Consider the following 16,065-nt stretch of genomic DNA (forward strand, 5'->3'; position numbering starts at 1 on the left):
GGGCAATTTTCTTCTTGGTGGTGGTCCCGACCGAGGACGACTTCTGAAAGAAAACATTCTTCCTAGGGCAGCCGATGTATTATGATTAACCTGAGAATCCCACCTGAAGCCTTGCATGCCGACCACCTCCAAGTATTAGTGTGGCTGCGTCCGCTTGATAGCACTATAATATACATTATAAACATAGCCATACCGGTTTTTTTCTTATTGTTAAATCAGCGCATTTTGTCACATTTAAAGACATTTGCGCGCGTTGCATCAATAATAAATAAAGTTTATTCCAGATTGTAATATCGCAGGGCCATTTATGTTGTAATTTTCCGGTAAAATGTACAATCATCAGCAAGAAATTGCAAGTTAGCTAGATTCCTTTAGGTCATTAATATTACAAAAAGTAAGGTTGGGGCCATGATACATCTCTTTGGAACGCTAACTGTAACATTGGTTAATGTGTACCGTTTGGAATGGTATTGAATTAATTGGATATGGTTATCTTACAAGGCTTGGTCCAGTGGATATTGAGGTTGTCGATTGTTTTTGATCCCCTTAATTTGTGGTAATTGATAGAATGCTTTTTAACAGGCGACAAATATTACGTCTACCCGTTTTTGGTTGCCTCTTATTACAGATATGTTGTGTAGTATTTCTACAAGATTGGTTACTGTTGTTATCGCAACAGGTAAACCGTATTGACGAAATGATAAGATATGTTGGCGTTCGAGGTGTGTGGTTATGTGGTTTAGAATAATGTGCTCAAGAAGCTCGTTTACTGAGCAAATAAAATAAATTTTTCTGAGTTTGAATCGGCGTCATTACAACCTACTTTAGGCACGTGAACAGTTTTAGTCGTTTTCGGATCTTTCGGTGAAGTAGGTGGTGGCAGTGACCTGTTAAAAATTCAAATGAACATTTTGCTTTTTAATTGGCCTTTTTTAAGCAGGGGTCCGTAACTTTCTTTGTGTCCCAAAGTCGACCGTTTTGGCCGACTATAACATGAACGGGCTCGCGTATACTGAAATAAACGGAAATAAACTTGAAAAAAGAAACGTAATCTGGTACGTTACAAGCGGTACAACACAACTTCCTCACCGACAAAAATAATGCCGTTACTTTGTGTACCATACACACTGTAGTTGGGCCAACAAAATTATCCATATCTTCCGGCTTAAAACGCAGACAGACATTGAATCACAGTGCGAGAAACTCTCTTTAAGAAACAAACGCGAGTATTGAACAGTACGTTACTTACCCCAAGAAATATTTTTTGCAGCCACCTTAAACTTTGAATGTTAGAAAATAAGCACTAACTTGCTGTTTTACTAAGCCATTTAGGAAAGAACATCGATCATCTCGCTCACCGATTTGAAGAAGGATGATACATGTGACGATTCACGACAAAAGAGAGCATCAATAATATGGGAGCAGCTCATGAGAACAAAAAAAAACTTGCGGCGACACAGTTTCCGAAGGTCGTAGCACATATCGGCAACTGAGCCGAACTTCAGCTACTTACCGGCGTGGTGAGAAGTACAATCTGAATGAAAATCTGTGAACCTGTGACATACTATATTCACCGGATAAACAACGACCTTCTAAAAAACAGAAGTTTTCCAGACATGTTTCTCGTTTAGTTGTCATAAATGCGCAAATACAGATGATTATGAATAATCATCCCCCTGCTGTTGAAGTATAACGATTTGTAGCCTTATCGAATTTCGTTATAACTATAGACTGAAACTATAGTGGCAAATGGGAAGTTTCTGTGGTAGTCCTAAAAACCGGTCTTTGGTGAAGAGTCTTCTAACAAAAAGTCACAGACAGCTGTCACCGTCGACACAGTTTATTTCCTAGCAAGCGTACTTCGCAACAAACAAAGTAAGGTGGTCATGTCCTCAGTCAATTTACATTGCGATTAGCACGTCGACCGAGAACCAACTTGAGCAGCTCTCGCCTGACCAACTTGCCGAGCTTGTTTCGAGGTATTGCATCCACGATTGTCACTCCGCCTTCGAGCCGGAGGGACTTTGGTACCCTTGCTGAAGTAAATGAAGCACAGAAAAATACGCTGAGATATGTTGGCCCATCAACATACGCGCCAACTTAACTCAAGACTGTCATTGCTGTATTAGCAATGACAGTTAAGACAAAAATAAATTCGACAATGATACGAAAGATATATTGCAATTGGATGGACGAATTCATAGGCTTTACAGGAAAGGACTGTATTGTTTTAGCCCAACGACGTGCGTTTAGGAACCTTCCACTCTCCAGCTCCTGCGGCATGCCCCGAACACTTACCATGTGCTTGGCCAGGATAAAGGTCAAAGGTCAAATATAGTCACACAGACATCGCGTTAAACGTGGATTACCGTGTCAACGTTGCTACGTCGAATTTGGATGTGAGTAGGCAGTTTCGGCGGATAGGGAAATGAGATGTTTAGCTCATATATTCTATATCTTAAGCAGTCCGACATTACTTGCTTTCTAAACACAAATTGTTTTCAGCAGTTTCACAATATACTCTCTTACACAACGCACCAAAACAAACACAAAATAATTGCACCTAATTTATAGGAGTATGTTTACTAACAAATCCGTTTACGACAACAGGCCGAGGCGATCCATAAATGTGTTTCTCCATATTGTATTAAAAATATAAATAAGTATTGTAAATGCTGCATCTTTAAGATGGTTTCGGGAAAATATTGAGCCAACATACGTTATTCACTCTTTTTGTGCTTTCTTCACAGTATAAAGCTCACATTTTTGGTTATGCATTTTAAACATAAGAAAACGGCATTTTGCGTTCCTCATAGGACCGCCCACAGTGACTGCTACAACATTCACGCCTTAAAATTCGGAGAAATATCCTTATAGGTCGTTGCGATGCCATACTGCCTAAGTCAAGACTATGAAGTATTTCTCCAAGTGTGCAAAGACTGGCTGGCTTTCTAGATTGTTTTATCCCATAAGCTGTAGGAAACGTTCTGGTTACCAGGCCCCGTTGCTAACTTTACATTATTCACAAGCCAGCAATTCACAGAAATTATATTTTGTTTCGTACAGTAGCTGATGAACAAGTACTATATATATAGAAAACAAGAAAACCCATCTCTTGACAGGCGAGCGCATCGCAACTGGAGAGAAGCGTTAAAAAATATTTAATTTGGGCCCTCAAACAGCTTCATTTTGGGATTTTACTTGAGTATTGCACCCACTGTCCTACTTTGTTTTCTTTTTAATGTAGCTGCAGCGCAAACAGAAACAAACTCACAGAAAAACGACGGGACAAGCGCTGACTGCAGCTAGTGTAATGAGAATCGAAGAGTGCAAGGTCCTGTCGTTTATCTGTGTCGTTGTTTCTGTTCACTCAGTAGCTCTGTTAAGATGAACTCCCAACTCGCCCAACAGTGCACTTTGTTGTTCATGTATGGTTAGAACTGAACATTCGTCACGAGGGACGCATCATGAATCTAAGCGGTATTTTCCAGCTTTTAATGAAATCCCACATACGTATAGTATTAAAAGCCACCCAGAAAGATTTGCAAGTTTAAATAGCTACGACTGAATATTTCAAATTACAATCCACTGCAAAATAGGCTGCTAGCTTCTGTAGGTGTCCTCGCCACTTTACACAACATCTCTGCAAAACGCGTTGTTAGATATCCGCACTGATGTAAATATTGAAGCAGGAAAACGCAGCTGGTTTGAAAGTATGGGGCTCTTGTTGCAATTGAAAGCTTTAGAGAACGCATGTGATAAGTGTATTATCGTCCTCACACGCCCGGACCCCTGTTGCACCAACTCCTGTTGTAACATTGAATACAAACCATCAACAAATCGCTGAAAGTGTTCGGGGTCGAAATCCTCGCTTCGGGGCTTGGGCACGACAACAGCGTGTGGCAACTGGCCAGCTTCAGGATTGGGCAGTCCCATTACAGCGCAATCTTGAACCTGGGGGCACTTAAGAAGGACTGCTTCAATTTCAGCCGGCGCGATCTTGCAGTTCCGGCAATGTATGAATTCACTCAGGCGCTGCACCAGGTAAAGCCATTCATCTTCATCGTAATAGCACTCGTCCCCTGCGCCGAGTAAATGTAGAGTAGGCCGGTTGGTTACGTGCAACAAATGGATCCAATTATTTTGCAAAGCACTTAGCCTGAACATCAGGGCCAACAGTCACAGAAAATATTCATCTCGTCTAACTTAGGCTGCCTTATCAGTGCCCAATTCTATCAAGAGCTTCACCATCAGCACAAGCTACTAGCGGCGTCAGGAAATCAAATATTACCGGCTTATCTTTTCTCTTCGCTATAAAAGATGGATTTTTTGGACTTTACTCACAATATTCAAAACATTCGGCATCTTCTTGAAAACAAATTTTCGGTGAAGGGCGGAGAAAGGAAAATATTAAATATGTCCTCGCCTCTTTAAAAGTCATTCTATAGGTTTTGAGTGAGTCAGGTGAATATTCTATAATCTATTTTTGTCTTCCAAAGGTTTCTTAGATATCACATATTCAAGGATTACACGTTTTGTGATTTTTCAAGACGTAAATTTGCACTCGTCTAACGAGGAGAATAGAGATTAAGGCAAACCATGCATCTGTAATTTATTCGGACGTAATGGCACCCTATGGCCACGCATGTTGCGTAACCGTCACTTCAATTTACCTGTTCGGTACCACCCATTGGCATCAGTGAAAGGCTCGTCAAGTCGTCCCCAGTATCCTCGCATCAGTCCCGGACCTTTGACAAGAAGTTCACCGCGATGACCAGGGCCCAAAGGTTTTCCCGTCTTGTTGTCTATCACCTACGCCACAAACACGTCTTATTTGCAACGGAGTAATATCGGTGCCATCTTCATAATCCCCAACAGCCTAATTAGGTCCACTGCAGGACGGAGGCCTCTCCCATTGACTTCCAACCGCTCCTGTACTGCGTAAAGTCTATTTTTGTGCACCCGAATTTCCTTGTTTCTTCCCTCCATTGAGTTACTGGCCTTTGCCTTTTTTAAGAACCGTATTTCTCTATCCACTCCAGGAACTCAAATTAAGGAAAAGAAATCGACTTGGGCTGGCCATGTAGTAGGTACTATCACAAAAAAGTGTTCCGTGATCCTATTGCATTTCAGGGAGCGTACCGAAGCGCCAACTGTGTGCCTTTATCGGCAGTGAAAGGGGCATTTCTTGGCTCGATGTAGCATAGCTTGAACCTAGATGAGCCCGTTTCGAGGTCTTGGTGAGCGTTATAGTTTAGGATGCCATGGGGGGAACATTGAATAAAGTTATTTGTGCACCCGAATTTTGACAAAAGAACCACCACAGGACTGGTTCAAAATGTCTTGCAGGTTCTCGTAGTTTCGCGTATGTTCCTATAATCCCCGCGTTGTACCAACAGGACATGCGTCCGCGACCACCTCCGTGAAAACATTAGCTTTATAAAATACGTTGCTGGCGGCAAGCTTGCCAAACGGGTTTTTGCCTGCGGGAAAATCCTCCTATTTTGAGGAGATACAATGATCAAAGAAGCCGTGATTTACGCAAAACGTTTTTGATATATTAACCCGAAGAAACTTTTTGTTATTTCTTTATTGCGGAAGTTTGGTGGTCAGCATAAGGAAGAATTAAATGTACAGGTACACTCTGGATTCCCTCAGGAATCGGAGTAGGGAGCAGGGAGGCCGACGTTCTTGTCGAGTTCTCTCCAGTAGTAAGAAGTAGGCTAAATCTGCATACGATTCTGAAGAAATAAAGGTGCTCTTTATGCAGCCATCCTTAGCTGCTCGGCCCTATGGGTAGTGTTTGCAATAAGTCCAAAAAGACCCCACCATGGCTTCGACACCCATTCCGAGGCGGCCAATGGAGCCGAATCTGGGAGCTTCGGTCAGAAGACCTCCTGTGATGAAGACGAATTCTGTTTGTCCGTACACTGCCGTAAAAGTGAAAGAAAAAAGACACACACCACTCTGCAACATCAGAACCGAAATTACGATTTGCTATTCACCTGAATATATAAAATTTGGGGACAAATTAATATTGCCAATTTCAGAAGATATACTAGTATTTATGCAGCAATATTTATGCGCCTTCTTTGTGCAATTCACCTGGAGAGCAAATCGCTGTATTTAAGGACGCACTTTCACGGTTCAAGGCCAGATATTCCCCCTACGTTGAATTCTAGTGGCACATCTGGAGTACTTTCCGAGCGCTTCTGTGCTTCGTTTGGAGGAAACACGTTCCAAAAGCAGAACGAGAGCAACCGAATCCTTTCCCAATGGCAGATAGAGATCTCTGTCGCAGCCAAGTTCTCTCCGTCGACCGAGAAAAGTTGCTCCTGATAAATCGGTGGAGTCCGCCGGAACTCTCCGGCTGTCTTCTCTTCTTTCATGACGTCATTGCTGTCTGCTTCCGCTCGCAAACCCTTTTCGAACTTCTCGGGCGCCCGCTGTGCAACTGCGTGCAGCGACAACACCCACAAAAATAGCTAGAGCACGCCGTGTCGCGTTCGTGCTTGCTACTAAGGGAAGCGACTCGTACCCAAACGACTAAAACTGCGAATCAAGTGGCGAGAAGTTCAGCTCGAACTGCGACTGGCTGGGCATAGCGCATGAACTGCCCCTCGGCGTTTCCCTTTTTTTCTTTCACCTGCCCCAGAAAAGGTCGACGATCCTTTCGTCATGGGCGGCGGTGGACGCCATCGAGACAGAGTCCCTTCATCAAGAAAAAGACGACGTAAAGATTGTAGTCGATACCGGGAAAAGATAAAAATTAAAGCCGTTCACACAACCTGAAGGCTGTCGGAAATGGGCAGCAGCATAATGGGCTGTGGCGCCATTATCCGCTCACGGCTACCAACCATCAAGCTCTCCGACGTCCTGTCTCAGTCCTCCCCTGATGAATTGAACGCAGGTTTGTCCAACGCACCCGCCGCGGTGGCTCAGTGGTTGCGCTGCTGAGCACAAGGACGCGCGTTCGATTCCCGGCCATGGCGGCCGCTTTTCTGTTGGGGGAAAAGCAAAAACGCCCGTGTGTACTGAGATTTTGGTGCACGTTAAAGATCCCCAAGTGATCAAAATTAAACCGGAGCCCTCCAGTACGGCGCGCCTCATCGCCTGCGTTGCGTCGGCGTCTTTAAACCCTACAGTCAATCAATCAGGTTTGTTCAGCGCATTTAAAATTTCCCGCTTCCCGGTGCTTGCGCGCCCCCTGCCTGAAACAGCATTAGCGGGAGTTTTCTTCCTTTTGTTCTTTCTTTTATGCCGCTCTTGCCGGCGCCTTACTGTGCAGTTTGGAACCCGCCATTTTTTTCTTGCGACGCCAGTTTTTTCCACTTACTATCATAAAAATTCTCCAGAAATTCAGAGAATGATCTGCTAATGCGCAGCATTCTAATAGCCTTTTCTTGAGTGCGCGCTTTTTACAGACACATTTTGTTTTTTTAAGTGCAGAGCATTTCAGTAACTCACGATGTCACCCGCGTTGACGTCCGTAGTCGTAGTCCGCACCCCTCCCCCTACACTATATAAAAAAATACTATCCGGCGCCTGGTTTCGATCCCTCGACCCTGCGGGCGGAATGCAATGTACATGGTGCTCTACCCACTGCGCCACAAAGCCGACACAGAATGGGAGTCTACGAACGCGCCTTATATCCTTGACTCATTCAAACTACGTCAAGAAGCTGCTGATACAACGCATTCACTACCACCAACTCCCCAGAACTAAACGTTAACGCAATACACCCACCCCCTATGCGACGCATTTACTCGAGTCCCCCTCGCGGGGAGATGGGCCCAATTTTTTGCATTTATTTAAATCCTGTCCGACCAATTATCTAATTAACGACATTATAACTATTAGAAGTGGAACATTCGTACCCGGCGCGGTGGCTCAGTGGCTAAGGCGTTGCGCTGCTGGGCACGAGGTCGCGGGTTCGATTCCCAGCCGTGGCGGCCGCTTTTCTGATGGAGGCGAAAAGCAAAAACGCCCTTGTGTACGAGATTTCGGCACACGATAAAGATCCCCTGGTGGTCAAAATTATTCTGGAGCCCTCCACTGCGGCGCGCCTCATCGCCTGCGTTGCGTCGGCGCGTTAAACCGTACGATCAATCAATCAGTGGAACATTCGTGTAATCTCAATTATTGTGGAAATGCAGGGCGTTTATAGGGTTTGCTATATTCCGTGATTATTTATTATTTTTCTTGTTATTTTTTAGTTTTGAAACGTTTCGTCCGACCAATTATCTCCATTTACGTTATTTTAACGATTGCATTTGGAACTTCCGCGCGATCTGCATTATTGTAGAAATGCAGGACGTTACGCGGTTCGCCATTTTCCGTAGTTTCTTTTATACTTTTCAGATTTTTTTGGAGTTTCAAAATTACTTTCTACTAATGATCTTACTGACGCTAATATAACGATTGCACTTTCAGCTTCCACAAAATCTGCAATATTGTGAAAATGCAGGCCGTTATACGATTTGCCATTTTCCGTATTTTCGTGTTTTTGTTATTAATTTTTTTTTTCAAAGTATGGTTCGACCTATGATCACCATTTACTCTATAATAATTACTGCAGGTGGAACTTTCCCGAAATCTGCATTATTATGGAAACCCCATGCGTTATACGTTTTGCCATTTTCCGCATATTCTTATTGTTCTATTATTTTTACTTCTTCAACATTTCGTCTACCAATTATCTCCATTTGCATTGTTCTAACGATCACATTTAGAACTTTCGCCAAGTCTGCAGTATTGTGCAAGTGTACCGCGGTACACGGTTGCCCATTTTCTGTAATTATTGTATATTTTTCTCATTTTTCATAGTTTTTCCAGATTTCGTTCGAACAAATATCTCCATTTACAGTATTAAAACGATTGCAGATGTTCCGGAAATCTGCATTATTGTGGAATTGCCATGGTTTATTCGTTTTGGCATTTGATGTAATTCTTGAATATTTTTTTATATTTTAGTTTTTCAAAATTCCGTCTACCAATAATCCCCAGTTACGTTATTATAAGGATTACATTCGGAACTTTCACAAAATCTGCAATATTCTGCAGTTTCTACGACAAGATATGCAATTTCTGTATTTATTTTATATTTTTCTTATTTTTTAAATGTTCCTAAATTTCGTTCGACACAATGATATACATTTACGGTACCAGACGATAACAGGTGGAACTTTCGCGACATTTGCGTTATTGTGCAAATGGCATGGGTTATTCGTTTTGCCATTTTTCGTAACTCTTAACTATTTTGCTTATTTTCTGGGTTTTCCAAATTTCATCTGACAAATCACGTTCATTTACATTATAATGTCGATTATATTTGGAGCTTTCGAGAAATCGGGAATATTGTGGAAAAGCACGGCGTTACACGGTTTGCCAATTTCTGTTTTATATTAAATTTTTCTAATTTTTTAGTTTTTGGAAATTTCTTTTGACGGATTATCTCCATTTCCCCTATAATAACGATTCCAGGTGGAACTTTCACAAAATCAGCATTGTAGAAAGGGCCTGCGTTAGACGTTTTACAATTTTCCATTATTCTTTAAAATCTTTTGTATTTTTTATTTTTCCAACGTTTTGTCCAACCAATTTTCTCCATTGTTTATTATTATAACGATTACAGGCGGAACTTTTAGGATATCTCCATTTTTGTGGAAATGCAGGGCTTTACACGGTCCTAGCTGTGGGGGTACTCGGCAAAGAATGCTCCGCATTAAAAACGAACGCAACCGGCGTTCCTAATCAATTGAACGCGGGACTGCCGGTTAATTACGTATATTTTGCCTCAAATGTACTGTTTTCTTTTGGCTAAATTACGGGAAGATGCATGACAAGCGCTAGGGGTTGACGAGCTTTGAGCGGTTAGGACTATGTGCGCCACTTCTTTTTTCAGTCTTGTGGGCAACGCCATGGCGACGGCTGCGCCTGGGGGCCGTAATTGGGTCCGAAATCTCGCTGTGTCGCCTGATTCCGGCGCTCGCTTGACATCGAAGAGCCTCACAGCGAGCTACGACGTCAGAGCGAACCCGTAACGTGTTCTGCACTTAAAACGAATTCAGGGAAGCAAATGCTTCTGCAAGGGCCCATCATGCTTCGGCATTTCCTCCAGCGGGAGGCGGTGCGTTCCAAAGGCAGTTTCGGACCACGTGCTGTTTGAGCGAGCAGCATACCCTTCTGCGGAACTCGCCGACAGCTCCTGGTCTGCCATTAGAATTTAACATTACATTGAAAATGCCTTCTCAACTGGGATATCTATGCTATGAAATGAAATGTTTTATTTAGTGTATCTCTCAGAGATACATTGATATTCCTGCGCAATATGAAACTCACCCTGAACGTAGCTCTTCAGCTTCAGCTCGTCGAAAAGTCTTCTTCCGACGTCTTCGCTGATGTAGTTCGTAGCCGTTATCAAATACTGCAGGGAGCTGAGGTCATACTTGAATCGCTGTGGATGATCTAACAAGCATCGTGCCATGTAAGGGACGGTAGCCAATGTGGAAACCTGCGGAAAGAATTTCACGTGCCAATGATTTCGTTGAAGTAGCAATAGGAGGTCATGTTGGCAAAAAAAGTGATCGCCATTGTTGTACGATGGTATAGGTTATGAGAAAGTGAGGGAGCAGGGGATAGAAGGTGTGCGATTGACGAATAGGCGAAGGATATTGATTAATCGGCAAAAAAAAGTGATCGCCATTGTTGTACGATGGTATAGGTTGTGAGAAAGTGAGGGAGCAGGGGATAGAAGGTGTGAGATTGACGAATAGGCGAAGGACATTGATTAATAGGCAAAGGAAAAGACAGCCGTCGGCGCACACGAAGAGACGCCATTCCATGCCGAGTCGCCGGCCACGATGGAACTGTCGAAGCGGGCATGTTAGTTCGGGCCTGTCGCCCCGTCGTTGTGCGCGTGAATGCGTAGTCTAAAATGGATGGCAAAGCGCGTGCAGGGCCAAGTAGAAGGCAGTAGCAGACGGATTTGGAACGACGTTTGTAAAATACTAATACTTTTGAAGAACGAAAGGGGCAAAAGGCAGGCGCTGCCTGCCCCTAGCAACTGCTGATTGTGACCGCCGCGCGAGAAAGCTGAGAATCTGACAACTGAATGTCAGGAAAAGCGTGTACGTCAGGACGATTGTAAAGTTTAGAGCAAAACGAATCAGGCCTTATTAACTTCTAAATATTCACGAAGTGGTGAGGCTTATTAGGCAGCCATCTTTGCGTTTTTTTTTTCGTCACGCTCAGTTTTCGAGACTTAGGTAACAAATAAAATTGGCGCAGCTTGCACTGGTGATGCAAGGAATGAGAAACACCAGAGATGGGGGTCACCATAGCTTCTCCGCGCAGTGACAGCGGATCCCACAAAAGATAGAGCAGCCGGGCTCCACCAGTGCAAAGCCGTTTTGGATGGCCAAGTAAAGCAAATACCAATAAAGTACGTACAGTGTTTTATTCAGTAGCACTTATCGTCAACCCTTTCGCCGTCGTCTTCCGTCTGCACAGCCGCGTAGGGGATATCCTAGGGATGTTCGCAGCCCCGTTTAGCCAACGCAGGGGCTCGGCTAACATCATTGTTCCTCATTTAAGTCCATCTCTCTCTCTCTCTTTCTCTCTCTGTTGGAGACATGGCTTTTACCGCACTCATTTACAGTTGAATGTGTCGAACCCTGCTCTACACGTCTTCCCGGTTGCAGTAACAGTTTGAAAGTCTCTCGCTTAGAAAAATCAAGTCATTCCGCAGGTGAATTCGCTGAACTATCTTGGTATTGTATACAATTCTACCCTTGATGAGAATACACTTACCAATGCATCAGTCACTACAGCGGAGAGAACATTGGGTCGCATGAAGAGGCAATTTGGGGCATCAGCAGTAAACCGCTGGGACAGACTTTTGCAATAGTACCGATCCTACCTACGCCCGGTCATGAAGTTTAGCTGCGTCTTCTTTTGTAATTGACTTATTTAGAAGCTGAAACTGTTGTGCCCGTTAAATAGTCGCATCCTTCGTTTTTGCTTTGTTCTCCCTCGGCTGGTCTAGAACCGGGTTTTGTACTTAGAAGTACGCATTCAAGAATTTCTCTTGTTGAAAAGTCAATATTAGCTGCGCTTGTATGAAGTACCTCCTCCTGGAGCTGCCAAACCTATATTTATTTGTGCACTGAGTTTATTGTTTACATCTCCGCGGCCGAAAAGAATTTCTCCTCAAGTGCAATTCGTTCAAACATGCCTTGATTGTAGTTCCGTTAGGCTATATGTAGTTACCCGAATAACCACTATTGACCGAGAAACGGAGTTTTTTTTTCAGAACCCATTCCCTTCGGGTGCAAAAATTCTCCCACGCTCTCTATTATTCGCTATTTTAAGGGAGCATTTGTCCAAGTAGCCTGAGTCGTCAGCGACTTATACAAATGCATCTCAAAACGGCGAGACATTTCTTTCGCAGTCTCTAGATTAAAGTTATTCGCTGCGAATCCCCGACTGCGAAACCGTTTTTATGACACCATTTTTAGCAATAGTTCCGTTCTAAGTAAGTTATCTCAACAGTTGTCAGAAATCATCATATTATCCTATTAGATTTAAGTTCCTCTTGCCATTCGCATTGTACCGCACATTATTGTTTTTTGTTCCAAGACACGTGAACGAGGCGTATTAAGCATGGGTCCCTGGGCATACGGACCTCAGGGGCAATGCGTTAGAGGACCGTTTAGCTAATCTCGCTGTCGCAGCTCCCGCTCAATTTGGCATAAGTAATCTGGCTCTTTTTTATATTCAAGATTAAGGTGATAGTATCTGCATTTGGATGCTACTCGTTGAGAAGCACTCCTGTCAATTGAGGAGTACCAACATTTAAACTACGGGTGGAATATTCATTTTTGCGGTTCGCGGCAATGCGAAGTGACATTCACCGAGCTGCGCTGCAGGATACCGAGGTTTAATTTCTGTCTCCTTACAATAATGGTTTCCCCTGCCCACCTATGTGTGTGGTGCCAGGTCCCCTAATCAATCTAAAATTTTTTGCTTGCCTGTTGCCGCTTCTCGACAGCTAGACAACTGCTGTTGAAGGACCTAATTGTGCTATGAGGTTGACGTTATCGGTTCCACTTATATTACCCATTGGAGCAACCAATTTGGCGTATACAAAAAGGGATAAAGGGATATATACTCCGATGAAGACTGGCCCTCCAGTCTAAATGTCAGTAAACTACTGTTTTTGTTTTTAATCGTGAGGTAACCATTTTTCTGAAATATTTCTGCTGGCTCCTAGAGAAGTTTCTTGTACTGCTATATATATATATATATATATATATATATATAGAGAAAGATCAAACTCACAAAGCGCACAGAAATAGTATAAGTAAAGAGTCGGATACACAGCAAGAACAATAACAAATAAGGTTTACTTACGTAGCGGCAACGGGACTTGCCTTCATCAGAGTACAGTTACATGATTTTGCTGTCACAAATATTTGGAAAATCATGTAGCTGTACTCTGATGAAGGCAAGTCCCGTTGCCGCTACGTAAGTAAACCTTGTTTGTTATTGCTCTTGCTGTGTATCCGACTCTTTACATATACTATATATATTTTTATTTATATATTGTATTGGAAAAAGTTCGCCTATTTAGACACTGCGAAGGACGCACTATGCCCCGTGTGGGTATGTTCTGATATGTGGCCATGGGCAATAATGGGTATGCAGTGAATGGGGACTGTAAAGACGACGAGGAAATAGGACCGGACTCGGAGATAGGACCACGATCGCGTATAGCTTGCTGCACCGTGGTCATTGCAACGACTAGTCCTCTCGGCGTCTACCCGAATACCATCACCTAGAACGCCACCATTCCCTGCCAATAAACACATTTTCAATGTATATATATATATATATATATATATATATATATATATATATATATATATACGATAGAGAAGTCAAACTGAAAAACATAGCAACATTTATTCTAACGTTTCGAACGGGGGCCGGTCTTTTTCAAAGAAAAAAATCTTTGAAAAAGACCGGCCCCCGGTCGAAACGTTAGAATAAATGTTATGTTTTTCAGTTTGACTTCTCTATCGTACAGCTAACCTCATAGCCAGGAACCTTTTCTCTGACCACGATTTGATATTCGCACTGATCATAATGGCGGGCTGTATCTTGCACTTTGGTTGGCTACGGCCGGGGATACTAGTGGCTACAATACTATTTTTTAGCAGAGCTTCTAGGTAGCGCTAAATACTCTAGACCAAATGCATGTTACTTTTTTTATTTTGGTTACTACTAATTGCGCTTGATAATGATAATGAACGGCAGTCTACCACCGCCCCTGAAGAAGAAAGTGTATGACAGCTGTATCTTACCGGTACCAACCTAAGGGGCAGAAACTTAAAGGCTCACTTAGAGGGTTCAACTTATATTGAGGACGACTCAGCGAGTAATGGAACGGAAGGTGACAGGTGTAACCTTAAGGGACAGGAAAAGAGCGGGGTAGATCAGGGAACAAACCCGCGTGTAGGACATATTAGTAGAAATACAGTAAAGCTGGGTGTTTAGCTTCTGAATAAATACTCACCTGGTAATAATTTCACTAAAAGCTGTGCCTACGTGAGAACTAATTCTTAGTTTGGTATGAATTTCGTAATTTTTTTATAAATTTTAATGTGTACTTTTTAAACTATTCGATTCGAAATCATTCGACCAAGGCAATATTTGCTTCGAATTCGCTTCGTACCTCGAATGCACTATTCGGCCATCCCTAGCCAAGACCTTTGATTTTGATCCAGCGCCTAAATGGAGTTGTGAGCAACAAGAATATAGTTTTTCGAGCATTTGCCTCTCTGTAGGGAGAACGCCGCTAAAAGTGGGAATAAACCACGAGCACCCCACGTTTAGGATATTTGCCGGTCAAAGTGAAACACTTCCCCAATTCGGTTATCGCTCCATGTTCCGTTATGAGTTTCACGGTCGCTACCAAATAAACTATTCTTGCGGTGCCGTGAACGCCAATTATTCTGAGAAAGAAGCGAGAAAACCTTTTGAATTATAGACTACCTCTTTCATATCCAAAATACTACGCAGACACTCAAATGGCAAAGTAAAGGCTAGCAAAGGAAGTACTACAATTAGGAGTCACCCGAAAATCAGAAAAGAGTTACAACAAACGAAAGCGAAGACAGTACGTGTTAGTATCATGCACTGGTTAACCACTCCACGCCTCGGAGCACAGTTGTGCGGCGCGCGGCGTTGCGCGGCCAAGTCTCATCTGTGGTTCCATGGAGGTGCAGCAGGCTCTGAGCTCCCGCTGTCGTAGCTAACGCAGCTGCCTAGGAGGTGCGACTGCCCTCTTCGCAGACCCGACAGGCTACTGGCTTCCACGTCGGAGTACGCGAGGGAATCGTCATGAAGGACGCCTGGGACGCAGCCCGAGTGCGATCGTCCGACCGCCACGCGCCCCTGTCACACCCCACACCCCCTCGCTGTTCTCCCCCTGCATGCACTCTCTGCATCCACCCCTGCGTCCACTTGGGCTGAACACTTCATTGGCCAGCGCCTTGCGAGCGTCCGTGTAGTGAGCTGGAGCAGCAGGAGTGGAAGGCGACGGTGAGTGACCGGCGGTGGTGTGTGGCGTGCGGCCATATTCTCTAAAAATGAAATACCGTCGTTTTGAAACGCGGTAGCGCAATGCAAATGCCTATGTTCTTGAGCTGGTGCGCCGGTTTGAGGTGTTAGGGGACCAGAAGGGCCCTGCAGAAAAACAGTGCAGAGGGGCGCAAAAAAACAGGCACCCCCCCCCCCCCCCCCCCGCCCCATTGTTTCCCGTGCGTCTTAGCGCCATTGATACAACGCTTTTCTCCAGGGTCATTCTCCTTCCCAATCACCCCAAACCGGCGCATCAGCTCAAGAACATACGCATTTGCATGGCGCTACCGCGTCATTTCAGAGTTGGGCCCTTGGTGGATCTGTCATCTGCTGCGGTTTTCTAAATGCTTAGCGTCATTTGCCCAGTGTCCGCACAGCATTGCCACAAAAAATGCTGCCCAGCGTTTCCTGCATACAGCC

The 16,065-nt window shown here is 43.8% G+C and overlaps 1 protein-coding gene across 4 annotated transcripts in view; it reads right to left on the minus strand.

Moving 5' to 3' along the window:
* Positions 1 to 1,830: 1,830 nt before the first annotated feature.
* LOC144179636 (uncharacterized) overlaps positions 1,831 to 16,065 on the minus strand; it is a 77,823-nt gene continuing 63,588 nt past the window's right edge. For 3 of the 4 annotated variants that reach the window (XM_077708053.1, XM_077708055.1, XM_077708052.1), the window contains 6 exons: positions 10,342 to 10,513; positions 6,858 to 7,001; positions 5,830 to 5,930; positions 4,674 to 4,812; positions 3,831 to 4,082; positions 1,831 to 2,036 (listed from right to left, as the gene is read on the minus strand). In XM_077708053.1, coding sequence (XP_077564179.1) covers positions 1,897 to 2,036; positions 3,831 to 4,082; positions 4,674 to 4,812; positions 5,830 to 5,930; positions 6,858 to 7,001; positions 10,342 to 10,513 — 948 coding nt within the window. In that variant the 3' untranslated portion in view covers positions 1,831 to 1,896. The remainder of the gene's footprint in view (positions 2,037 to 3,830; positions 4,083 to 4,673; positions 4,813 to 5,829; positions 5,931 to 6,857; positions 7,002 to 10,341; positions 10,514 to 16,065) is intronic. The other variant, XM_077708054.1, reaches the window with a different exon arrangement.

The sequence above is a fragment of the Haemaphysalis longicornis genome, unplaced genomic scaffold (genome assembly GCF_048455015.1).
Source record: "Haemaphysalis longicornis isolate Haplotype H1 unplaced genomic scaffold, Haemaphysalis longicornis Haplotype H1 scaffold_4, whole genome shotgun sequence".
In the NCBI taxonomy this organism is placed as follows: domain Eukaryota; kingdom Metazoa; phylum Arthropoda; class Arachnida; order Ixodida; family Ixodidae; genus Haemaphysalis; species Haemaphysalis longicornis.